Source organism: Anolis sagrei, chromosome 1 (assembly GCF_037176765.1).
Source record: "Anolis sagrei isolate rAnoSag1 chromosome 1, rAnoSag1.mat, whole genome shotgun sequence".
Taxonomy (NCBI): Eukaryota; Metazoa; Chordata; class Lepidosauria; order Squamata; family Dactyloidae; genus Anolis; species Anolis sagrei.
The window spans coordinates 2,033,281-2,058,425 of NC_090021.1; the positions used below are offsets into that span (position 1 = coordinate 2,033,281).

At 46.5% G+C, this 25,145-nt stretch overlaps 1 protein-coding gene across 2 annotated transcripts in view; it reads left to right on the forward strand.

Annotated features, from left to right (window-relative positions):
* SELENOI (selenoprotein I) overlaps positions 1–24,156 on the forward strand; it is a 43,230-nt gene extending 19,074 nt beyond the window's left edge. Inside the window, exons 2-10 of one of the 2 annotated variants that reach the window (XM_060754791.2) lie at positions 5,823–5,891; positions 6,458–6,566; positions 7,853–7,927; positions 11,563–11,825; positions 13,672–13,780; positions 17,516–17,564; positions 18,812–18,992; positions 19,974–20,156; positions 23,926–24,156. In XM_060754791.2, the coding sequence (XP_060610774.2) occupies positions 5,823–5,891; positions 6,458–6,566; positions 7,853–7,927; positions 11,563–11,825; positions 13,672–13,780; positions 17,516–17,564; positions 18,812–18,992; positions 19,974–20,156; positions 23,926–24,063 (1,176 nt within the window). In that variant the 3' untranslated portion in view covers positions 24,064–24,156. The remainder of the gene's footprint in view (positions 1–5,822; positions 5,892–6,457; positions 6,567–7,852; positions 7,928–11,562; positions 11,826–13,671; positions 13,781–17,515; positions 17,565–18,811; positions 18,993–19,973; positions 20,157–23,925) is intronic. The other variant, XM_067470683.1, reaches the window with a different exon arrangement.
* Positions 24,157–25,145: the final 989 nt, after the last annotated feature.

Genomic DNA, 25,145 nt, shown 5'->3' on the forward strand with positions numbered 1-25,145 from the left:
TGAGTCCCCTTTGGGGTTGAGAAGAGCAGGGTATAAATACGGTTAATAATAATAATAATAATAATAATAATAATAATAATAATAGGCTGGTGACTGCTGGAAGAGCACTTTGGTTTCCTCAATGTTTGATGACAGGCTGAGCTTCTCATATGCTTCCTCAAAGGTGTTTAGAGTGGCTTGTTGGTCTCCTTCTGAATGCGCACAGGTGACGTTGTCATCAGCATATTGGAGTTCTATAACAAATGTTGTAACCTTGGTTTTGGCTTTCAGTCTACTGATGTTAAATAGCTTGCCATCTGTCCGATAGATGATTTCCACTCCGGTGGGAAGCTTCCTGTCAAGAAGATGAAGTATCATAGCAATGAAGATGGAGAATAGAGTTGGGGCAATAACACATCCCTGTTTGACACCTGATTCCACCTTAAATGCTTCCATTCTGCACTGTAGAAAAAAGGGCAGGAGCCCTTGCAACATGCATTTGGCGCATCTGGGTGGAACAAGTGCTTTGCCATGTTTTGCAACCGATGTCCTGGAGGGACCTGAAAAAATGGATTGTCTTGTCTGGAAACCTGCTTTTCTTGTCAATGACAACGCCTGTTCCCTTTTTGCTGCAGAGATGGGCCTCCGATAAAAAGGTCCAGCGAGGAGGCCAGGGCGCATCTATACTGTAGATTTAAACCGGTTTGGACACCACTTGAGCTGCCGTGGTTCAGTGATATAGCACCCTGGAAGCTGTAGTTTGGTGTGGGCCCCCCAGAATGTTGTTTATTATGCTTAGGATGTTTATTTATGCGTCAAGAGGAATACAGTGTCCAGATCAGGTCTGAGCAAACTTGGGCCCTCCGGGTGTTTTGGACTTCAACTCCCACCATTCCTAACAGCCTACCGGCTATTAGGAATGGTGGGAGTTGAAGTCCAAAACACCCGGAGGGCCCAAGTTTGCTTAGACCTGCTTTCGAGCACTGTCCACACCTTTGATCTCCCTTGCGCTGGCATTTCCGCCATTCTGGTGCATTGATGCCTCCTGGAAGACGCACTGTCCAAAGGTGGCCTTTATTGCTGGGCGCGGGAGGAAGACACAGCACAACCTTTGCGCGCCCCGTGTCCAAACGCCAGCCGTCCTTTGAACTCGTGCATCTGCCCTGCCCTTTTATCTCAGTCCTTTTGCCTTCAGCACTTTTGAAGAATACGAGGGTTGACCATCTGAACATGAGGAAGAACTTCCTGACTGTGAGAGCCGTTCAGCAGTGGAACTCTCTGCCCCGGAGGGAGTGTGGTGGAGGCTCCTTCTTTGGAAGCTTTTAAACAGAGGCTGGATGGCCATCTGCCAGGGGTGATTTGAATGCAATATTCCTGCTTCTTGGCAGAATGGGGTTGGACTGGATGGCCCAGGAGGTCTCTTCCAACTCTTTGATTCTAGGATTCTATGATTGTCTTGTGACACCAGACTTTTTTGGACTGCAGTGCAGGTTTCTAGTGACCTCAACCACCATTGAAAGCAAGCTCACTGCTGCTCCTGTCCCAGTCTCTGCTTTCCTTAATAGGCATGTGCAATCCATGCTTCTAAATAGTTCTAAAACATTTACAAAACTAAAGTTCTGGTGGTGAATACTAGGGGGCGCTGGTGCTTTGCGTTTACAGTGTTGCTAAAGTTCTGGTGGTGAAAATTTCAGAACTCTAACAAAACTTTCAAAATTTCATTATTATTTCTTTATTGATTATTTGTTGCATCCCAGATCAGGAAACGAGACCATAAGATTAAATCCACCACACTGGACTGTGGGAAAAAACAATCCTCTTTATTGATGAAAAATGGTTACAAAAGAAAGGTAAATGCAAAGTCAAAATGCCACAGTAGAAACACAGCAGTCAGGAAAATCTCTGAACTTGAGCAAAATTCCAAAAGCCACAATACCAAAACCAGGAACCTGTTAGCATATCACTAACTGTACTTGAAAACTAGAAGCCTCTGGGAATGCAGGCCATGGAACACAGGCAATCTGCCAAGGTACAAGCTGGATAGATGCGGGGAATGATGCCGTGGATGTGGCGTACCTGGATTTCAGGAAGGCCTTCTTTGACAAGGTCCCCCATAAATCCTTCTGGCAAGGAAACTAGTCCAATGTGGATGAGGCAAAACTACGGTGAGGTGGATCTGGAATTGGTTAAGTGGATGAACACAGAGAGTGCTCACTAATGCTTCCTCTTCATCTTGGAAAGAAGTGACGAGTGGAGTGCCGCAGGGTTCCCCCCTGGGCCCGGTCCTGTTCAACATCTTTATTAATGACTTAGATGAAGGGCTAGAAGGCAGGATCATCAAGTTTGCAGACGGGACCAAATTGGGAGGGATAGCCAAGACTCCAGAGGACAGGAGCAGGATTCAAAACGATCTTGACAGATTAGAGAGATGAATGGCCAAAACTAAGAAAATGAAGTTCAACAGTGACAAATGCAAGATACTCCACTTAGGCAGGAAAAATGAAATGCAAAGATACAAAATGAGGGACGAGGCCTGGCTCGAGAGCAGGACGTGGGAAAAAGATCTTGGCGTCCTCATGGACGACAAGTTAAACATGAGCCAGGAATGTGATGTGGTGGCAAAAAAAGCCAATGGGATGTTGGCCTGCATCAAGAGGAGCCTAGTGTCTAGATCCAGGGAAGTCATGCTCCCCATGCTCTATTCCGCCTTGGTTAGACCACACCTGGAATATTGTGTCCAATTCTGGGCACCACAATTCAAGAGAGATATTGACAAGCTGGAATGTGTCCAGAGGAGGGCGACTAAAATGATCAAGGGTCTGGAGAACAAGCCCTATGAGGAGCGGCTTAAGGAGCTGGGCATGTTTAGCCTGAAGAAGAGAAGGCTGAGAGGAGACATGATAGCCATGTATAAATATGTGAGAGGAAGCCACAGGGAAGAGGGAGCAAGCTTGTTTTCTGCTTCCCTGGAGACTAGGACGCAAGGGAAGAATGGCTTCAAACTACAAGAGAGGAGATTCCATCTGAACATTAGGAAGAACTTCCTGACTGTGAGAGCCGTTCAGCAGTGGAACTCTCTGCCCTGGAGGGAGTGTGGTGGAGGTTCCTTCTTTGGAAGCTTTTAAGCAGAGGCTGGATGGCCATCTGTCAGGGGTGATTAGAATGCGATATTCCTGCTTCTTGGCAGAATGGGGTTGGACTGGATGATGGCCCAGGAGGTCTCTTCCAACTCTAGGATTCTAGGATTCTATGATTCTATCTCATTATTGATGATTTTTGTGACAGAACCACGTGTACTAATCTTGTTACGTATATAATAATAATAATAATAATAATAATAATTGAAAGTGAGAGCATAAATATGCCCAATGGCCAAGCGATCAAGTGTCACCAGCCAGAAGCCTATAAATATCTGGACATACTTCAGCTGGACAATATCAAACATGAACATGTGGAAACTGTGGTCAGCAAAGAATACATTCAAAGAGTCAGAAAAAATCTCAAAAGCAACCTCAATGGAAGCAACACCATCAAGACCGTAAACACCTGGGTCATACCTGTCATAAGATATACTGCTGGCATCATAAACTGGACACAGGCAGAACTGGACACTTTGGGCAGAAAAATTAGAAAACTCATGACCATTCATAATTCATTACATCCTCGCAGTGATGTTGATCGCCTCAATCTGCCTAGAAATTCTGGTGGCAGAGGACACTTACAAGTCAAACAAGCAGTTGAAGAAGAAAAACATGATACCCTGGCAGAATATGTCAAGGAGAGCCAAGAACCTGCTTTAATCGAAGTCAGTAATCAGAAACTCCTCAAAACACAGCAGACAAAGAACCTGTACAAGAAAACTGCACTCCAAACCATTGCTGACAGCTGGCACAACCAAGCATTGCATGGGCAGTTCCTTGACAAAACTGAAAGAAAAGTTGACAAGGAGAAGACCTGGTGATGGCTCATGAATGGAACCTGAAGAAGGAGACGGAAGAAGGCCTGGTTCTTGCAGCCCAGGAGCAAGCCATCAGAACCAAGGCCATTAAGGCCAGGATTGAAAAATCAACGGATGACCCAAAATGCAGACTGTGCAAGGAAGCGGAGGAAACCATGGACCATCTCCTCATCTGTTGCAAGAAAATTGCACAGACGGACTACAAACAGAGGCACAACTCTGCGGCCCAGGTGATTCACTGGAACTTATGCCACAAGTACCACCTGCTAGTAGTAAAGAATTGGTGGGATCATCAACTTGCGACGGTCGTGGAAAGTGAACATACAAAAATCCTGTGGGACTTTCGAATCCAGACTGACAAAGTTTTGGAACACAATACACCAGACATCACAATTGTGGAAAAGAAAAAAGTCTGGATGATTGATGTCGCCATTCCAGGTGACAGGTGCATTGAGGAAAAACAACAGGAAAAACTCAGCCACTATCAAGACCTCAAAATCGAACTGCAAAGGCTCTGATTGCATAAACCAGTCCAGGTGGTACCAGTGGTGTTTGGCGCACTGGGTGCCATGCCAAAAGATCTCAGCCGGCATTTGGAAACAATAAACATTGACAAAATCACGACCTGTCAACTGCAAAAGGGCACCTGACATGGATCTGCGCACATCATTCGAAAATACATCACACAATCCTTGGGAAGGGTTCGACTTGTGATTTTGTGATACGAAATCCAGCAGAGAGATCTCGTTTGCTGTGACATACTGGGCTTTTCTGTCAATAATAATAATAGATTTTTTGCGCTAGATAACAATTGAAGATGAAGATGCAAGATATTAAAAATGTCCCTGTTCTATATCCACTCTTACACCCTTTCCCATTCCTCATGCCTTTGCAAAAATAAAAATAAAAATTGGGGGTTGTCCCTGAAAACTGCCCGGAAGCTTCAATTAGTCTAACGAGCGGCAGCCAGATTACTAACAGAAGTGGGGTACAGGGAGCATACTACTCCTCTGTTGCGTCAGCTCCGCTGCCTGCCAATCAGTTTCCGAGCACAATTCAAAGTGCTGGTGCTGACCTATAAATCCCTAAATGACTCTGGCCTTATTTTCCTGTCCGAACGGATTCTCCCCTACGAACCATCAAGGTTGTTAAGATCTTCTGGAGGGGCCCTGCTCTCGGTCCCACCACCTTCGCAATCGCGTCTGGTGGGGACGAGGGACAGGGCCTTCTTGGTGGTGGCCCCTCGGCTCTGGAACTCTCTCCTGTTGGAGATTAGATCTGCCCCTTCTCTCCTGACTTTCAGAAAGCTTTGGAATATGGCATTTGCAGAATGATGACTGAGTCCATAACTCTTCGCCACACTGACAGATGGTGATGAATTTGTGATCTTACTCAGACGACCTGGCCTTATGTAATTATATGATTTGTATTTTATGCATTAATGTATTATGAGGTTGTGATGTTTTATACTATTGTCTATGAATCTCCTGTTGTGAACCGGCCTGACTCCCTCTTCGGAGGTCGAGAAGACCGGGTTATAAAAGCTCTAAATAAACAAACAAACAAACAAACAAATAAATATATTATTTTGTAATTCAATACATCATGTGTTGCAACATTTATACCACCAGTAAATGCATCTGTCTGGCTGATGATCTTAACTGGGGCTTGATTTGGGGGATAGGGCTTATATTACGAGCTTCCTGCAGAAAAATGGTCATGCTAACACTTATTTTCCAGTTATGTATGTTCTCTGGAGAGAACAGGGTACCGGACTACTGTCTGTGCTGTTCTGTTGTTGACACCAATTTGTCCTTCCTGCCGAAACGGGGCTCCTTGTCTGCTGTCCTCTGACGTTTTCTCTCCCTTTTGTCTCCCCTTGCAGTACAGTGCGGTGGATAGCAACCCGCTCTCGCTCTACGTCATGCACCCTTTCTGGAACACCGTGGTCAAGGTGAGTGGTTTTTGGAGAATGGGGAGCGCACAGCATGTACTCTCTGTGCCTTTGGCTGAGATGGGGGTCCCTGTATCTTGCTGAGGGGGCTAGAGCAGGCTTGGGCCAACTTCGGCCCTCTTCGAGGTGTTTTGGACTTCAGCTCCCACAATTCCTAACAGCCGGTAGGCTGTTAGGAATTGTGGGGGCTGAAGTCCAAAACACCTCGAAGAGGGCCGAAGTTGGCCCAAGCCTGAACTAGAGCCAAGAAAAATATAAAATTATCAGCCAAAAGTATTGACTTTAAAAACCGAACTGCCCTTCAATTCATGTGGCACTTTCCACCCAACAGAGTGGCTTGCTCAAATAAACTTGTTGCAGTGATCTTCTGCCTTCACCGTTCTATTGATTCAAAAACTAATTAATTAATAGTTAATTAATAATAGAGATAATTGTCAGTGAGTTCCAACCTTGCTGTGGCCTGTGACTAACGGTCTCCGCTGTTTGAGGAGGCGCACACCATCTCACCGCGGCGCATTAACGTGTGTGTTTTCCGCATGTCTTTCTTGCTGCTTCCTTCCCCCTAGATCTTCCCCACTTGGCTGGCCCCCAATTTGATAACGTTTTGTGGCTTCCTGCTGCTTGTCTTCAACTTCTTCCTCATGGCATACTTTGACCCTGACTTTTACGCTTCTGGTAAGCACATTTTATTAAATTTGCACATTGTTTTCTTTCCAAAATTTATTGCTGGTGGTGGGGTATTAGATTTACGAATGACATGCAGTACGATCAACGTGTGGCACTGATCCTGTGCATTGATTGGCAGGGTCTTGATCCTATGGCATTGCTCTCTTTAGCCTGGTTTTGCAACAGGGAGTGACCCATGAAGGCGACCCACCCACTCAATTTAGAATTTTGTATTTATTATTTATTTATTTACTTACTTACTTACTTACTTACAGCTTTTCTATTCCGCCCTTCTCTTCACCCCGCATGGGACTCAGGGCGGATTACAGTGTACACATATATGGCAAACATTCAATGCCAATTTTTGACATACAAACATATACAGACATACACAGAGGCTATTTTAACTTTTTTTCTGGCTTCCAGGGGAGCTGTCGCTTTCCTCGTCCATCTGCGATGCTGATGAAGCACTTCCGCATTCCCCGCATGCTTCCCCGCTGGAATGCTTTGCTGGAGTCTTCTTTATAGCCTCAAAATCAATTAATTTAGCCTCCCCACACTTTAAGGTGGTACCTAATTTTCCTACTTGACAGATACAACTGTCTTTCGGGTTGCAAAGGTTGACAACAGGCTACACAATTGGTTGGAAACCCACTCCAACCCAGGCTGGCTTCGAACTCATGACCTTTTGGTCAGAGTGATCTTAATGCAGCTGACACTCAGCCAGCTGCGCCACAATCCCGGTGCACACAAGGATTTACACAAGGCACACAGTTTACCACAAGGCTAACAGAGGGAGCAGGCTGAGCTCCCTCTGTTAGCTCCAGCTTCTGCCAACCTAGCAGTTTGAGAACATGTAAATGTGAGTAGATCAATAGGGATCGCTCCGGTGAGAAGAAAACGATGCTCCATGCAGTCATGCCAGTGGCCACATGACCCTGGAGGTGTCTATGGACAACGCCAGCTCTTCAGCTTAGAAATGGAGATGGGAACCAGAGTCCCAAAGTCGGACATGACTGGACTTAATGTCAGGGGAAAACCTTTACCTTTACCTTATTGTTGTATATGAAAAAATAAGACATCCCCTGAAAATGAGCCCTCGTGCATCTTTTGGAGCAAAAATTAATATATATTGGGGGAAGCATGGTAGGAGGTTCTTGCTGCCTGGGACATGGAGATCCTGGGTTGTTGTGGTGGTCAAGGGGATGCAAAAGAGCCATGCATGTTCTGCTGGTCGCTATGCTCCTTGGGCAACAATTCACTGACCTTTCCTTCTTCTTTCTTTCTTTTCTCAGCTCCCGACCGGGAGCACGTCCCGAACACCATCTGGGTCGTGGTGGGCCTCCTCAACTTCATGGCTTACACACTCGGTAAGTGCAAAACCTACGCTAGGTGCAAAACACACGGCTTAAACGAGCATTTGGTTCAATCTGAACACATAGGACCCAAGGGCCGCCCTTCCTTTCCTTTTTTATCCCGACAACCCTTTTATGAAGAGCCTTAAGCACAATATGTGTCGGAACCCAGGTGCCTTTAAAGAGCCAGACACAGGGGTAAACTCAAAACAACAGTTTATTAAGGCAACAAAAGGACTCAGAGACACTTACTTAAGCGGCTATGGTCAAAACTTAAAATCTGTAGCAGTTTGCAGCTCAAAAACTCACCTCACTACCTCTGAGGATGCTTGCCATAGATGCAGGCGAAACGTCAGGAGAAATGCCTGTGGAACATGGCCCTATAGCCCAAAAAAACCCACAAGAACCTAGTGATTCCAGCCATGAAAGCCTTCGACAATACATCAAAAACTTAATTTGGAAAATAATCCAGATTAAATTGACATATAATCTGGGATAAACAAAAGTTCAAGAAAAATGCCCCAGAATCACACAGTTCAAAGCAGGCAAACAAACAAAGAGCTGTGAAGAAAAGCCGTTGTCCAAAAGCAGTCCAAGGTTGAGGAAATTCCAGAAGAAGTATTCAGAGTCCAAAACGCAGCGTCGTCGTCAAAACAATCCAAGGTCGAAGAGAAGGGGAAATCCGCACTTACGAGAATCCAAGCCAGTCGATACACGGAGGAAACCGCAACCTGCAGTTCCAGGACCCAAGCCCAACAAGAGAAACGGCAGCGACAGAAGCCAAGCCACAAATCCAACACTTTGCCTACTGCAAAGTTCCAAACTTTCAGTGCCTTCATTTATCCTACAACTCATCATCCGTTGATGAGCTGCCCTCTGCCCTTTCCTCATCGCTGTTAGCTGTCTTACCCATTACAGCTGAGCGCCAACACCCATCTCTCCAACTCTTCCACCTTTTGTCAAGACTTCGGTCTCCCCATGATTCCCTGGTATCACCAGACTGCCAATCCCCAGAGAACCCTCCAAAAGTATCACTGGAGGTGGGTTGCATGCACACCTTCCTGACTTCTTGCACTTGAGTCCAATCCAATGATTCCCCTTCGTCCTCACTACTCCCAGACCCATTACTTCCAGTAAAGCCCATAAAATCCTCCTCCTCAGTTGGAGCGGTAAGTATGTCACGGATCCATTTCCTCTGACACTCCTCGTCTGACTCTTGCTCGCAAGAAGTCCTTTTTACACCTCTACTCCCATCTCCCTCCTCCTCCATTTCACTTTCTGAGAAGCCTTCGAAAGAGTCTTCATCTGTAGGTGACATGAATATTTCCCTGATTCTCTTTCTTTGTTGCTCTTCATCCAACACCTGAGCACCTCTCTTCCCTCCTCTGCTACTCCTACTTTCAGTTGTAACATTGCCAGTAGACTCAACTGCAACAATATGTATGTGATTACCTATAAAGCCCTACTCGCTTCAGGTCCAACCTATCTTCGAGACCACATCTCCGTCTACAAAGCGTCGAAGGCATTAAGATCTGCTGGGGAGGCCCTTCTTTCGGTCCCACCACCCTCTCAAGCACAGTTGGTGGGGACGAGAGAGAGGGCCTTCCTTCTTGGTGGTGGCTCTCTGGCTCTGGAATACCCTCCCTAAAGAAATTAGATTAGCCCCCTTTCTTCAGGCCACCTGGGTGAGTCTAAAAACATGTCTGGCCTGTGATCCTGAGGAATCCATGGCCAATGTGATGAATCATTGATCGTTCTGGCACACACTTTGAATGATTGTTATGATAGATAGAATCATAGAGTAGATCATTAGCTTCTGCAGGAAGGTAATGGCACTCCATACAGTCATGCCGGCCACATGACCTTGGAGGCGTCTATAGACAACGCCAGCTCTTCAGAGATGCGCACCAACCTCCAGAGTTGGACACGACTAGATTTAAGGTCAAGGGGAAATCTTTACCTTGACTTTTCTGTGGCCAGTTTCGCCAGTGGATTGTTTTTGTAGAAACATTTGGCCTCTCTATCAGCCAGTGCTGTATATATGAGTTTGTGGTAGGAAATGGGAGAGAAAATACTCAGGATAATGCTCTGGTAAGGTTTGAGTGCTCTCTTTGCATTCACTAAAGCAGGCATGGGCAAACTTTGGCCCTCTGGGTGTTTTGGACTTCGACTCCCACAATTCCTAACAGCCTACCAGATGTTAGGAATTGTGGGAGTTGAAGTCCAAAACACCCAGAGGGCCAAAGTTTGCCCATGCCTGCACTAAAGCCTTTTGGGAAGGAGTGTTGCAGTCAGGAAAAAGCCCTCTGACTTTAAAGCACAACACACAAAGAGTAAAGAAACAAATCTTCTTTTATTGAAGTGTAGTAAATAGCTAGAAGAAACAAATGCTTGTAAGAAAATAAGAAGGTTCCAAAAAGTAATAAGTCCATAATAGGCAGTAACACAAAACAATGCCCACACAAGTAATAAAAGCAATCCAAGACAGCATTAATCCAGACAGGAATCAAACGGTTTGCAAAGACAATCCAAAAGGCTACAAAACTCCTCAGGAACAAGACCCCTTGAACAGGATTTCCATGGCACATGAACTTGGTTTCCAAACGATGCCTGATCTAACAGGTTTCCCCTTGAAGCAAACTTTATATCCCCAAACTCAGAAATTGGTTTCACTTTCCCCCACATTTACCCTTTATCTGAATAATAATAATAATAATAATAATAATAATAATAAATAAAACTTTATTTATACCCTGCCACCGACTCCCCAAGCCGCACCAAGGGATTCGGTGCAGCTTACATGAGGCCAAGCCCACAGTACATCAGTAAACAAAGGCAATAACAAAAACAATGAATACAAAACAATTAATATAAATCACATAAACAAAAAATAAACAATAACAATAACACACAAGCATTTAAAAAACCTATGGCCGGGCTAAATGTAATAATTTAAAATCTAAAAAATAATGCTGGGCATGAACAAGGTAGGATATAACTGGGATAGGGTTTTTCAAAGAGAGATGAGGGAATGCAGTCAGTCCTAAATCAGTGGTAAAGTGCATTTTGAGGGCGTATTACTGAGAGTTTTCCTTATTCTGGGAAGGCACACTGGAACAACCATGTTTTCAGGCTCCTCCTAAAGACTGCCAGAGTTGGGGCAGTCTTTCGGAGCGACGTAAACACTGAGTTTGCTGTCGATCCTGGCTAAACTCCAGCCGCCTATTCTTCAGCTCCCTATCTGGCTCTGGTTGCTCATTAAAATTCCCAGGTGTCAGACTGTTTTCCAAACTCAAATCTTGAGAGCTCACAGAGAGGGAGTGAACCATCATCCTTCAGCCCAGCAGGGATGTTCTCATGAGAAACTGCCCTTTGCACTGGGGCCTCTCTGTCATTGTCTGCCTGAAAATCATTGACCAAACCATCTCCATCTTGTATCTACGCCTCGGCACCATCATTTCCCTCATCATGTCCCACATCAGAATCCTGAAACACAAACACAGGCTGATTCCCAACAAGGAGGTAGAGTGACGTCTCCATCTAGGCAGATAGCAAAAACACCTTAAGTTACATCGGTCCAGGAAACAGGTGGAACACAAGGTAGCTGCCATGACTGGTGCCCCAAGTCACTCTTTCCCGCTCTTTTGCAGACGGAGTGGATGGGAAGCAGGCCCGCCGGACACAGTCCTCCACGCCACTGGGGGAGCTCTTTGACCACGGCTTGGACAGCTGGGCCTGCATGTTCTTCGTGGTGACGGTCTACTCCACCTTTGGCCGGGGGCCCAACGGGGTCAGCGTCTTCGTCCTCTACCTCCTCCTCTGGGTGGTCCTCTTCTCCTTCATCCTCTCCCACTGGGAGAAGTACAACACCGGCATCCTCTTCCTGCCCTGGGGCTACGACATCAGCCAGGTGGTAAGTCACGTTCCCCAAACACTGCTTCGCTGCCCAGCTTTAGCAGAGTTCATCTTTTCAGCACTGCAAAACACGTTGGGTGCTCTTCAGGGGACTGAGATGGGATGAGGGCCATGGCTTGGTAGGGTCCAGTTGCTTTGCAGGAGGGACCATATAGTCATTACAGAATAGCAAGAGGGAACATGAGAGCCATGTTTAAATATTTGAAAGGAGGTCACATTGAGGAGAAGGGGAAAGCTTGTCTTCTACTGTTGCATAGATTAAGATAGGACCTTCACTGCCATATAATCCAGTTTCAGAATTATATGGGACCCCCAGTGGCACAGTGGGTTAAAACCTTGTGCCAGCAGGACTGAAGACTGACAGGTTGCAGGTTCGAAACCGGTGAGAGTGTGGATGAGCTCCCACTGTCAGCTCCAGCTCCCCATGTGGGGACATGAGAGAAGCCTCCCAAAACTGTTGTACTCCAGGTCATAGAATCATAGAATCAAAGAGTTGGAAGAGACCTCATGGGCCATCATCCAGTCCAACCCCGTTCTGCCAAGAAGCAGGAATATTGCATTCAAATCACCCCTGACAGATGGCCATCCAGCCTCTGTTTAAAAGCTTCCAAAGGAGGAGCCTCCACCACACTCCAGGGCAGAGAGTTCCACTGCTGAACGGCTCTCAGAACAGTCAGGGAGTTCTTCCTCATGTTCAGATGAAATCTCCTCTCCTGTAGTTTGAAGCCATTATTCAGCGTCCTAGTCTCCAGGGAAGCAGAAATCAAGCTTACTCCCTCCTCCCTGTGGCTTCCTCTCACATATTTATACATGGCTATCATATCTCCTCTCATCCTTCTCTTCTTCAGGCTAAACATGCCCAGCTCCTTAAGCCGCTCCTCATAGGGCTTGTTCTCCAGACCCTTGATCATTTTAGTCACCCTCCTCAGGAAGAAGGAGGGTGACTAAAGGTAAGGAAGAAGCCCTCTGACTTTAGAACACATCACACAAAGAGTGAAGAAACAAGTCTTCTTTATTGAAGCTTAGTAAATAGCCAGAAGAAATAAATGCTTGCAAGTAAATCAGAAGGTTCCAAAAAGTAATGTCCATAAAAGGCAGTTGCACAAAGCAATGTCCACACAAGAAATAAAAGCAATCCAAGACAGCATTAATCCAGACAGGAATCAACAGGTGGCAAAGACAATCCAAAAGACTAAAAAACTCCACAGGAAGAAGACCCCTTGAACAGGATTTCATGCCACATGAACTTTCACTCCCTTTTCCTCCCAGTCTTAGCTCTCCAGAGAATCTGACACCTGGGCTCTCCAATGAGGATAGGAGAGGGCAGATTTGGCAGAGCAGGGGAGAATCTCAAAGTTTACGAAGGTCAGCTAGACTGAGAGAAATGCAAACAAAGCCTTCAGGCATGTCACGTAATAGATTTCTCGGCCTTAAGTACCTCTCGCCTGGATGCATCTTCAGACCAGGCATGCATCACCTTTGGCAGGTCTCCTGATTCCAGTGGCCTTATTCCTAAGAGGCTTCCTAGTTGCTTCAAGTACGGTTAGTGGATTGCTAACAGGTTCCAGGATTTGGCAGTGTTACTGTGGGGTTTTTTTTTTTAATTATCTTGTTCATGGACATTTCTTGTTGCTGATTTTTACTGTGGCTTTTTACCTTGCATATTTCCTCTATTTTTGTACTCATCTTTCATCAATAAAAAAGGATTGTTTTTCCTGAAATCAAGTGTGGTGGATTGTTGTCTTAGGGTCCGGTTTCCTGCTCTGGGTTGCAACACCGTCCTGCAGCCAGGCAAACACTTTTGGCCTTTGGTGAGCGAGCTCTTTTCTCGTTTCCTTCCCCAGACCATCTCCATCGTCTACATCGTGACCTCCATCGTGGGGGTGGAGGCCTGGTACAAGCCCTTCCTGTTCAACTTCTTCTACCGAGACCTCTTTGTCGCCATGATCATCGGTAAGGAATGCATTTCATCCGTGGGCTTTCAATTGTCTTTTAACTCTCTGTATCTTGGGATATATCTGGCCGGGGTGGTCCATGCCTTGGTCACCTCTAGAATGGATTACTGCAATGCGCTCTACGTGGGGCTGCCCTTGAAAACGGCTCGGAAACTCCAATTGGTCCAGCGGGCAGCAGCCAGGATGCTAACCGGGGCTCATTATCGAGAGAGGTCTACCCCTCTGTTTAAGGAGCTCCACTGGCTGCCATTTATTTTCCGAGCCCAATTTAAGGTGCAGGTGCTCACCTACAAAGCCCTGAACTGTTTGAACCACCCTACCTGCGCGACCGCATCTCCATCTACGAACCCACACGCTCACTCCGGTCATCTGGGGAGTCCCTGCTCGTGATCCCACCCACATCGCAAGCGCGCTTGGTGGGGACACGGGACAGGGCCTTTTCTGTGGCGGCCCCCCGGCTTTGGAACGCCCTCCCAAAAGACCTTCGACAGGCCCCTACTTTGGCAGTTTTCAGAAAGAATCTAAAAACTTGGCTGTTCCGATGTGCCTTCTCAGATTAGGAATTCCCCATCACCAAGTCCTAGAAGCACTTTAGTATAATTAAGATCGCTGCACACTGCACTTATTTAATCCTACGAGATTCCATCTGAACATGAGGAAGAACTTCCTGACTGTGAGAGCCGTTCAGCAGTGGAACTCTCTGCCCCGGAGTGTGGTGGAGGCTCCTTCTTTGGAAGCTTTTAAGCAGAGGCTGGATGGCCATCTGTCAGGGGTGATTTGAATGCAATATTCCTGCTTCTTGGCAGAATGGGGTTGGACTGGATGGCCCATGAGGTCTCTTCCAACTCTTTGATTCTATGATTCTATGATTCTATCCTCCTGCCATTTCAGCACTTTTAACCCTGTACCCACTGCTCTGGCCGGCCCAGTTTTAAAGTGTCCTGATGTATTGTTACTGTTGTTGTTATTTTGCTTAACTATTTGATTTGCTTCTGTTTTGCTGTTGTGTTATGTTTTGCTGTACTGTGGAGCTGTACTGTGTTTCTGAGGCTTCGGCCTGTGTAAGCCGCATCGAGTCCTTCGGGAGATGCTAGCGGGGTACAAATAAAGAATAATAATAATAATAATAATAATAATAATAATAATAATAATAATATATGTTTTAATAATGCCTTATTATCTCTTGCTTTAATGGTGTTGTATCTCACTTTGAGCTGCAAGGAGAGGCGGGTAATAAATTGGGTATTATTCTATTATTATTTGAAACACAAGATGAGTCCACAGCAGACAAGATCACTTTGCTGGCTGTTGTATTGGGTAATAATAATAATAATAATAATAATAATAATTTATTTATTTCGGTTACTTCTACTCCGCCCTTCTCACCCCGAAGGGGATTCAGGGTGGCTTACAAAAACAAGGCACAATTCGATGCCCGCATCACATAACAGCAATAAAACAAAATAACATCAATTAACAATTAACAACAATTCTTGCATTACAACCATAAAACCAATAAAACCAATACAAACCAATTTCTCCTCATTGACGGTCAGCGTTGGCTATCTCATAGTCCAAATTCCAACTCCACAATTGTCAGTCCTTTCAGTCCTATCCATCTGGCTGTCCATATCTAGTTGTCAGATTGCCCAAAGGCCTGGTCCCACAACCACATCTTTACTTTCCTCCTGAAGGAGAGGAGGGATGTTGATGCCCTAATTTCCCCCGGGAGTGAGTTCCACAGGTGAGGGGCCACCACCGAGAAGGCCCTGCTCCTCGTCCCCACCAACCTCACTTGTGATAGCGGTGGGGTCGAGAGCAGCCCCCCCCCCCAGATGATCTCAGACTCCGAGGTGGGACGTAGAGGGAGATACGTTCGGACAGGTACGCTGGACCGGAACCGTACAGGGTTTTGTAAGTCAAAACCAGCACCTTGAATTGTGCTCAGAACTGAACCAGCAGCCAGTGGAGCTGACACAGCAGGGGGGTGGTATGTTCCCTGTATGTCGCTCCGGGGAGCAATCTGGCTGCCGCTCGCTGGACCAGTTGAAGTTTCTGAACAGTCTTCAAGGGCAACCCCACGTAGAGTGCGTTGCAGTAGTCTATTCGGGATGTAACAAGAGCGTGGACCACTGTGGCCAGGTCAGACTTCCCAAGGTATGAACATATAAGCAGTATGAACACACAAAGATTTAACACACTATGGCAGGGCTAGATGTAATAGATTAAAAGAGAGGGAGGGAAGGAGGGAGAGAGAGAGAGAGAGAGAGAGAGGACACCCTCCTCCAGATCCACCCCCTCCCCTTCCTTTCATTTCCCTCTTGGCTGTCGGCAGCATGGAGGTGCCTCCGCTGGGCTGCCGGGAACTCACTAGGAAGGGATTCTGTGTGTATATGTGTGTGTATGTGTAGGCACACACACACACCTATATGCACACATACGTATCTCTCCATACTTCCAGCTCCCAGAAAGCTCACCCATACTGAGTAATGGGAAGGAATTCTGGGAAATGAAGTCCAGTATTCAGAGAAAGGACAAAAACAGGAAGTCAGGAAAGACTGTCCAGGAAGGCACAATCAAAACACTCCCGAAAGACGGCCATCCATTTTGACTTTATAGCAACCCTGGGCTATAATATCTACAATAATAATATCTATACATCTATCATAATAATATCTATAAGCCTATAATTATATGTCTGTAATAATGTCTATATGCCTATAATAATACTATCTATCTGCCAATAATATCTGTACATCTATAATAATAATAGCTATATGTGTAATATCTATGTCTATAATAATAATAATATCTATATACATATAATATGTATACATCTGTAATAATAACAGCTATATAATATCTATAATAATAATAATAATATCAGTATGCCTAAAATAATATCTATAATATCTATAGGTCTGTGTACTGAGAGCTTAGAAACCAGTTCTTCCTCTTTCCTTCCCCCCCCCCCCCCCATTTTTCCACAATTTTATTTATTTATTTGTATTTACAGCTTTTCTATTCCGCCCTTCTCCTCACCCCGCAGGGGACTCAGGGCGGATTACAGTGTACACATATATGGCAAACATTCAATGCCAAATTTTGACATACAAACATATACAGACATACACAGAGGCTATTTAACTTTTTCTGGCCACTTTCATTGTCCATCTGTGACGCTGATGAAGCCCTTCCGCATTCCCCGCATGCTTCCCCGCTGGAATGCTTTGCTGGAGTCTTCTTTATGGCCTCATAAATCAGTTAATTTAGCCTCCCCACACTTTAAGGTGGTACCTAATGGGGAGCTGTCGCTTTCCTCGTCCATCTGCGACGCTGATGAAGCCCTTCCGCATTCCCCGCATGCTTCCCCGCTGGAATGCTTTGCTGGAGTCTTCTTTATGGCCTCATAAATCAGTTAATTTAGCCTCCCCACACTTTAAGGTGGTACCTAATTTTCCTACTTGACAGATGCAACTGTCTTTCGGGTTGCAAAGGTCGACAACAAGCTACACACAATTGGTTGGAAACCCACTCCAACCCGGGCTGGCTTCGAACTCATGACCTTTTGGTCAGAGTGATCTTAATGCAGCAGACACTCAGCCAGCTGCGCCACAATCCCGGTGAACATGATGCATATAGTGAACACGATGCATGCAGCTACCTTCCTTGCAGGAACGTGGGACTTTCAGTGGGCTCACATCTCCCTCTATGTCTCCTCCTCTTTCTCCAGGCTGCGCACTGACGGTGACCGTCCCCATGAGCCTCTTGAATTATTACAAGTAAGTCCTCTCTGAACGGAAATGTCTCCGCTTCTGTATATAGTGTTAATTGGAATAAAAGATAAGAGTCACTCCAGGTTTTGGAGCTGACTGGAGTAGTTCGCTTCATTATTTGCTTTTGTGCCTTTGAGCAGATGCTCAAGAGGTCAATAAATCGACACTTCGGCCCATCTATTAGCAGAGTTCCACTGCCACCAACTTTATCTACACACTGTTTAGTAAACTCACGGATTCAGGTTTCACCCAAAATATCCGGAAGCTTTCATTTTCACTGTTGCAATACATGCAAATGTACAAACAGGATACACTTCCCTCATTCTTGCAAACAATCCGCGTAATCAGATAGTCACATACAACATAGACTCACACTGAGTCACACAGGAGAAAGAAAGCTGGATTCTCTCATCCTTTTTTATAGCCACCTGTTGCATCACTACTCCGGTGCTATCAATATTCCACATGTTCATCAAGCAGTATTTTTATATGACTAGAAATGTAAGGGATCACGGGTTTAGGGTGCGGGGTCCCTTTTCAAAGAAATCCAATAGGTTCAGGCAAGACCCTGTTTATTCAAGCTGATCAGCATGAGGCGGACAGACAGCACTTCTGTAAATGTTCCCACAGACTGCTGCCCCCTCCTCGGCTTTCTGCAAAACTTTATACTCAAGTAATACACGGATTTTTTGGTCATGGAAAGTACTCTCTTTCCAGCCCCCCTCCCTTGACCTTTTGATGGAAAGTACCTTCTTGCACCTGCAGACTTTGCGCTTAACCACAAACCAACTTCCTATGTAAGCTTGAACTTTGTATGACCTCTATATGTCATCTCTTGTTTTTAAAACATTTAGTGTTCCCACAGACTGCAGCCCCCTCCTCGGCTTTCTGCAAACCTTTATTTTCAAGTAATATAAGGGTTTTTTTGGTCATGGAAAGTACTCTCTTTCCAGCTCCCCTCCCTTGACCTTTTGATGGAAAGTACCTTCTTGCACCTGCACACTTTGCGCTTAACCACAAACCAACTTCCTATGTAAGCTTGAACTTTGTATGACCTCTATATGTCACCTCTTGTTTTTAAAACATTTTCATGCTGCTCCTTTTCTACAGAGAAGGGGTACATTTCTCCTTCGTTGCTAATTTCATTCAAAGCCCCTTGCTTAGCCATTGCTAATTTCGCTCAAAGACCCTTTCACTGTGCTATCTCTAACACTGTTTTCCTTCTCTAACACCCCCCTTTGTCCCCCTTGCAGGGCCTACAAGAGCAAGACGCTGAAGCACCGCTCCGCCTACGAAGCTCTCTTGCCCTTCTTCTCCCCGGTCCTGCTCTTCGCCTTGTGCTCTGCCTGGATCTTCTGGTCGCCCACCGACATCCTGGAAGCCCATCCGCGCCTCTTCTACTTCATGGTCGGCACCGCCTTCGCCAACATCTCGGTGAGTGCAACATCCTTGCTTCTGCAGTTCTCAGGGCCTCACTGACCGATCATGGGGATAACTGGTCAGTCTCCCTCCGGCCACGCACCCCCGTGGGCCCAGGAGGAGCTGGGAAATGCCCTCAGAAGGTGCATCTCTGAGCATTGCTGAGCCTTCTGGCAGGATACTACAACTAGCCTCTGGCAGACGCATGCCATACAGTTGCACTGGAGGACCTAGGAAATGCATAGAAATGATGTATTTGATGAAACACAGGTAAATAACATGATAGGCACTGGTCCCATGGAGGCAGGAATCATAGAATCATAGAGTAATTGACTTTGAAGAGACCACATGGGCCATCTAGTCCAACCCAATTCTGCCATGCAGGAAAAGCACAAGCAAAGTTGCCTCTGCTCAACAACAACAACATCAATAGAATCTTAGACTTGGCAACCTCAAAGGCCATCCAGATCTGTTATGCAGGAAAAGCACAATTAAAGCAGCCCCAACAGATGGCCATCCGGTTTCTGATTCAAAGCCTCCAAAGAAGGAGCTTCCAACAGATTTCGAGGCACCTAGTTCCACTGTTGAACAGCTTTTCTTGCATGTATTGTTGAAGGCTTTCATGGCCAGAATCACTGGGTTGTTGTAAGTTTTTCAGGCTGTATGGCCATGTTCTAGAAGCATTCTCTCCTGATGTCTCACCTGCATCTATGGCAGGTATCCTCAGAGGCAGTGAGGATGCCTGCATTAGATGCAGGTGAAACGTCAGGAGAGACTGACAGGCAGACAGAGAGGCCAGTGGGGGAAATTATCTGCCAAGTAAGTCCTCTGCCTAATTCATTGATGAGGACTACCAACATGGCAGGATGTGGTTGACTTCCAATAGTCTTTGCATGGGCCTTGCCCTTGTTGGGGGGCTGCGAATGGGGAGGTGCTGGTGCCGCCTCCTCCCTTGAACGCCCCTCACGGAGTGCCTTTCCCATCTCCCCCCATTAGTGCCGGCTGATTGTCTGCCAGATGAGCAGCACCCGCTGCCAGCCCCTCAACATCCTGCTGCTCCCCCTCGCGCTGGTCATCCTGGCGGTCGTCTCGGGGGTCCTGGCCCAGCAGGAGACCCTCCTCCTCTACCTGCTCACCTGCCTCATCACTGCGGCCCACATCCACTACGGTGTCAGCGTGGTAAGTGAGGGACATACACCCCCCCCCCAGTGAAGGAACATTCGAAATCTGTGGCAGAACCGGATTCAGCAGAACTGCCCTGGGTCCATAATCACTAGGAATAATATCAGTCTCTATAACAGAGTGCGGTGTTGCCTGTGCTATTTATGAGCTTATGCTGGAAACGGGTGGGAAAATACGCAGGATACGCTCTGGTAGGGTTTAGAAAAGAGGAGGGGATCTTATTTATTTATTTATTTATTTATTTGGGGTTCTTTTACCCCGCCCTTCTCACCCCGAAGGGGACTCAGGGCGGCTTACAGTAGCAAAGGCACAATTTGGTGCCTGCATCATAAAACAAGTATACACAAAATTACATCAAATCACAATTAACAACAATTCATACATAAATTCATACATTATTCCCATAAAATCAATAAAAACCCCATACAAACCCAATTTCTCCTTTTACATGGTCAGCGTTTGCTCATTCATAGTTCTAGTTTCCTGTTCCACTACATCAGTCCTGCTGGTCTTACTCGCCTGAATGTCTGCTTTAATTGCTGGAGTGCCCAAAGGCCTGGTCCCACAACCACTTCTTTGCCCTCCTCCTAAAGGTGAGGAGGGATGATGCTGCCCTGATTTCCCCGGGGAGTGAGTTCCACAGGTGAGGAGCCACCACTGAGAAAGCCCTGCTCCTCGTCCCCACCAGCCTCACTTGTGAGAGTGGTGGGGTCGAGAGCAGGGCCCCCCCAGATGATCTCAAGGTCCGGGGTGGGACGTAGAGGGAGATACGTTCGGACAGATACGCTGGACTGGAACCGTACAGGATTTTGTAGGTCAAAACCAGCACCTTGAATTGTGCTCGGAACTGAATCGGCAGCCAGTGGAGCTGGCATAACAGGGGGGTGGTATGCTCCCTGTATGACGCTCCGGTGAGCAATCTGGCTGCCGCTCGCTGGACTAGTTGAAGTTTCCGAACAGTCTTCAAGGGCAACCCCACGTAGAGCGCGTTGCAGTAGTCTATTCGGGATGTGACAAGAGCGTGGACCACTGTGGCCAGATCAGACTTCTTGTTTCTTGTTGCAGGTAATATTTCCTCGCATAATTGTCACACCCCATGTTTTTGGCACCAAAAATTACGAATTTTTGTTTTCTTCGCATAATAGTCGCAACCTCCATTTAAGGCTGATTCTCCCTTCCTTCCTCTTTCTCCGGGACAGTTTAAAAACAACAAAATTCAGATTTCTGGAACTTGGATCTTCCTTCTTTCCTCCATTCTCCAAAGAGTTCCAATCCAGGTTTAGTAAACTGCCTTATGGCCATGGAATGCAGCTGGAGAGACCACCCTTTTAGAGTTTTGAAACTGCTTTGCCTTCGGAGAAAGGAGGAAAGAAGGAAAAAAATCAGCCCCAAATGGCCCTGCAGTTTACATACAAACCAACAGAAATGGAGCTGTTTCTGTTCAGTCTGGATCATTCCTCCTGCTCCTCCCCTTTCGGAAATAAGGCATTTTATTTAAAAAGGACATGAAGAAAATCTTTTTCCTCACGTAATGGTCGCATCCCCCTTTTTGATTAAAGGAGGGGGATTGCGACTACTAAGTGAGGAAATATAGTATATCTCAGATAAAAACATAGATAAGTGAATATCCCTCATATATAGGAGTAGATGAATAAAAGAAAGTTCCCTAACTTTGGTAGAAGAATGGGGTCAGGAGCCCCATTTCTGCAGGAAGGATATTCAGTGTCAAGAGCAGAACAGGGTGCAGTGTGGCCAGGGCGATGTATGACCTTATGGGAGGAAACAGGAGAGGAAGTAGGCTCTGCTAAGGGTTAAACAAATTAAAACCTACAGGTGATACATCTCAGATAAAAGAGTAGATAAAAGAAAGAGCTCCTTAACTTTGGGAGAAGAATCCCTAATGTTGACTGTCATGTCATGTGTAGGGCGTCTTGAAACAGAGAGAGGCCCTCCTAGCACTCCCACCTCAAAAAAAAAGGTAAAGAGCACAAGACTGTGGGAAAGAAGGACTAACAGATGCAAGCAAGAAGCAAAACCACCTTGAGATATATAGGTCTAGGAAACAGAGGTGCAACACAGTCTGCACCACAGGGCCCCCCTCTTTCCCCAGTGACTCTGTATATACAAGTGTGGATGTGTCTTCTTCTTCTTCCCTCTGTCTCCAATGGCTTAGTATACAAGTGTGGATGTGTCTTCACTTCCAACTCCTCTACATTCTTCCCAATATCTCCAATGGCTCAGCATACAAGTGTGGATGTGTCTTCACTTCCAACTCCTAGACCTTCTTCCCAATATCTCCAATGCTTTGTATACAAGCATGGATGTGTCTTCACTTCCAACTCCTAGATGTTCTTCCCAGTATCTCCAATGGTTTATTATACAAGTGTGGATATGTCTTCACTTCCAACTCCTAGACCTTCTTCCCTCTGTCCCCAATGGCTCTGTATACAAATGTGGATGTGTTTTCACTTCCATCTCCTATGCCTTCTTCCCTGCGTCCCAATGGCTTAATATAAAAGTGTGGATGTGTCTTCACTTCCAACTCCTAGACTTTCTTCCCTCTTTCCCCAATGGCTCCGTATCTACAAGTGTGGATGTGTCTTCACTTCCAACTCCTAGACCTTCTTCCCTCTTTCCCCAATGGCTCTGTATATACAACTGTGGCTGTGTCTTCACTTCCCACTCCTAGACCTTCTCTCTGTCTCCAGTGGCTTAGTAAACAAGCGTGGGTGTGTCTTCACTCCCAACTCCTAGGCCTTCTTCCCAATTTCTCCAATGGCTCAGTAAACAAATGTGGTTGTGTCTTCACTTCCAGTTCCTAGAACTTCTTCCCAATATTTCCAATGGCTTAATATACAAGTCTGTGTGTGTTTTGACTTCCAACTCCTGGATCTTCTTCCCTCTGTCCCCAATAACCTAGGATACAAGTGTGGATGTGTCTTCAATTCCAACTCCTAGACCTTCTCTCTGTCCCTAATGGCTCTCTTTATATACATAGAATCATAGAATCATAGAATCAAAGAGTTGGAAGAGACCTCCTGGGCCATCCAGTCCAACCCCCTGCCAAGAAGCAGGAATATTGCATTCAAATCACCCCTGACAGATGGCCATCCAGCCTCTGCTTAAAAGCTACAAATGTGGATGTTTCTTCACTTCCAACTCCTAGACCTTCTTCCCAATATTTCCAATGGCTCAGCATCCAAGTGTAGAGGTGTCTTCACTTCAAACTTCTGGTTCTCAACCTGTGTGTTTTGGCCCACAACTCCCAGAAATCCCAGCCAGTTTACCAACTGTTAGGATTTCTGATAGTTGAAGGCCAAAACATCTGGGGACCCACAGGTTGAGAACCCTTGTTCTAGATAGACCTTCTTCTCTCTTTCCCCAATGGCACTTGAATATACAAGTGTGGATGTGCCTTCACTTCCAACTCCTAGACCTTCTTCCCTCTGTCTCCAATGGCTGTGTGTACAAGTGTAAATATGTCTTCTCTTCCAACTCTTAAACCTTCTTCCCAATATCTCCAATGGCTCAGTATACAAGCGTGGATGTGTCTTCACTTCCATCTCCTATGCCTTCTTCCTTCTGTCCCCAATGGCTTAGTATACAAGTGTGGATGTGTCTTCACTTCCAACTCGTAGATCTTCTTCCCTCTGTCCCCAATGGCTCTGTGTACAGGAGTGAATGTGTCTTGTCTTGTGGTGCTTCACCCTCAAACACTGGGTCCATGAATCCCTGAGGCCTCATTTCACCATTTCCTTCCTTCCAGGTGAGCCAGCTGAGCCAGCATTTCCACATCCGGACCTTCTCCCTCCGGAAGCCCAGTTCGGACTGACTAGGCGTGGAGGAGGCCATGGCGGCCGGAGCCGAGGAGAAGGTCGCCCTGCGCTCGGCCGAGGAGTTGTAAATCCGGACGCCTGTCCTGTAAATATTCTTCGCCTTCACCACAGAACTGGATTTGGACCCACTCTGGACAGCCGTGGAGCAGAGGACGTGCCAGGCGTGGCGGCTTGCGGGGGCGTCTTTCCTCCACTCCCTCCTTCCTTCCTTCGTTATTACTGACACTGCAACCTTTTGGGCAGGAGGCCACGCCACTAAAGTGGACAGAGGTCGGTGGGGCCACTTTGTCCTCCAGCTGTGGGTTGTGCCATTGAGATACCGTCCATAAAGACTCTGAGGCTGTGGGGTGGCCACAGTCTTGTGAAAGCGTTTGGGGTTTGGAGGAGGAAAGGGTGACCACTCCGTGTCCGAAATGGCAAGTTCATCCACGCCAGAGAAGAAGCAGGAGGAGCCTGGTATTTGGAACTATTTGGAACGGGGCTGTGTTGGTGTCTTTGGGCAGATGGTGTTTGCTCCATGTCCTGATATTTTGGAAGGGCCCACGTTGGGGTTGGGATGACCACCACCAGTGGCGTTTAGGCTGCATTCTCCACCAACACGCAGCCATTTGCTTGAATGCTAGGACTCAAGTGCCATGCCTTGAAGAAAGATGAGGAACCTCATGTCTGGAAGGGAGCACGCATGACCACGACTGAGACATGAGCTGAGTCCTTTAAGGAGAGCTTTCTGACGTTCACCTTCTTCTTCCTCCTTGAAGTCCAGGACTTGGACAGGACCCCAAAAATCGTGCTGTGAGCATCCCCTGTTACGGAGCAGAACGGTCAGCTCTTCCTCCTCCTCCTGTATGACAGTGTGGCCAAAGGGACCGTATGCTGTGCCAAGATGGACGCGGGAGGTGAACAGGAGGATGACCCTTCCGCAGACCCTTGCGTGTCCGTCTCTCCATCCTTTCGGAAGCTTTCCTTGGCAAAAGAAACCCCCCGAATTGGATTCCCGTCAACGTTTTCCTGGCGTTTTCGGGGAGCCACTTCCCCGTCTCCTTTTCTTTTCCCATCGGTGAGGATGAGAGGTCCATTCCCCCCCCCCTTTTTTTTTTCTGTCGGCAGCCTTATTTGACGAAGAATATTTTGCTTCCCCTTTGTGTGTGTC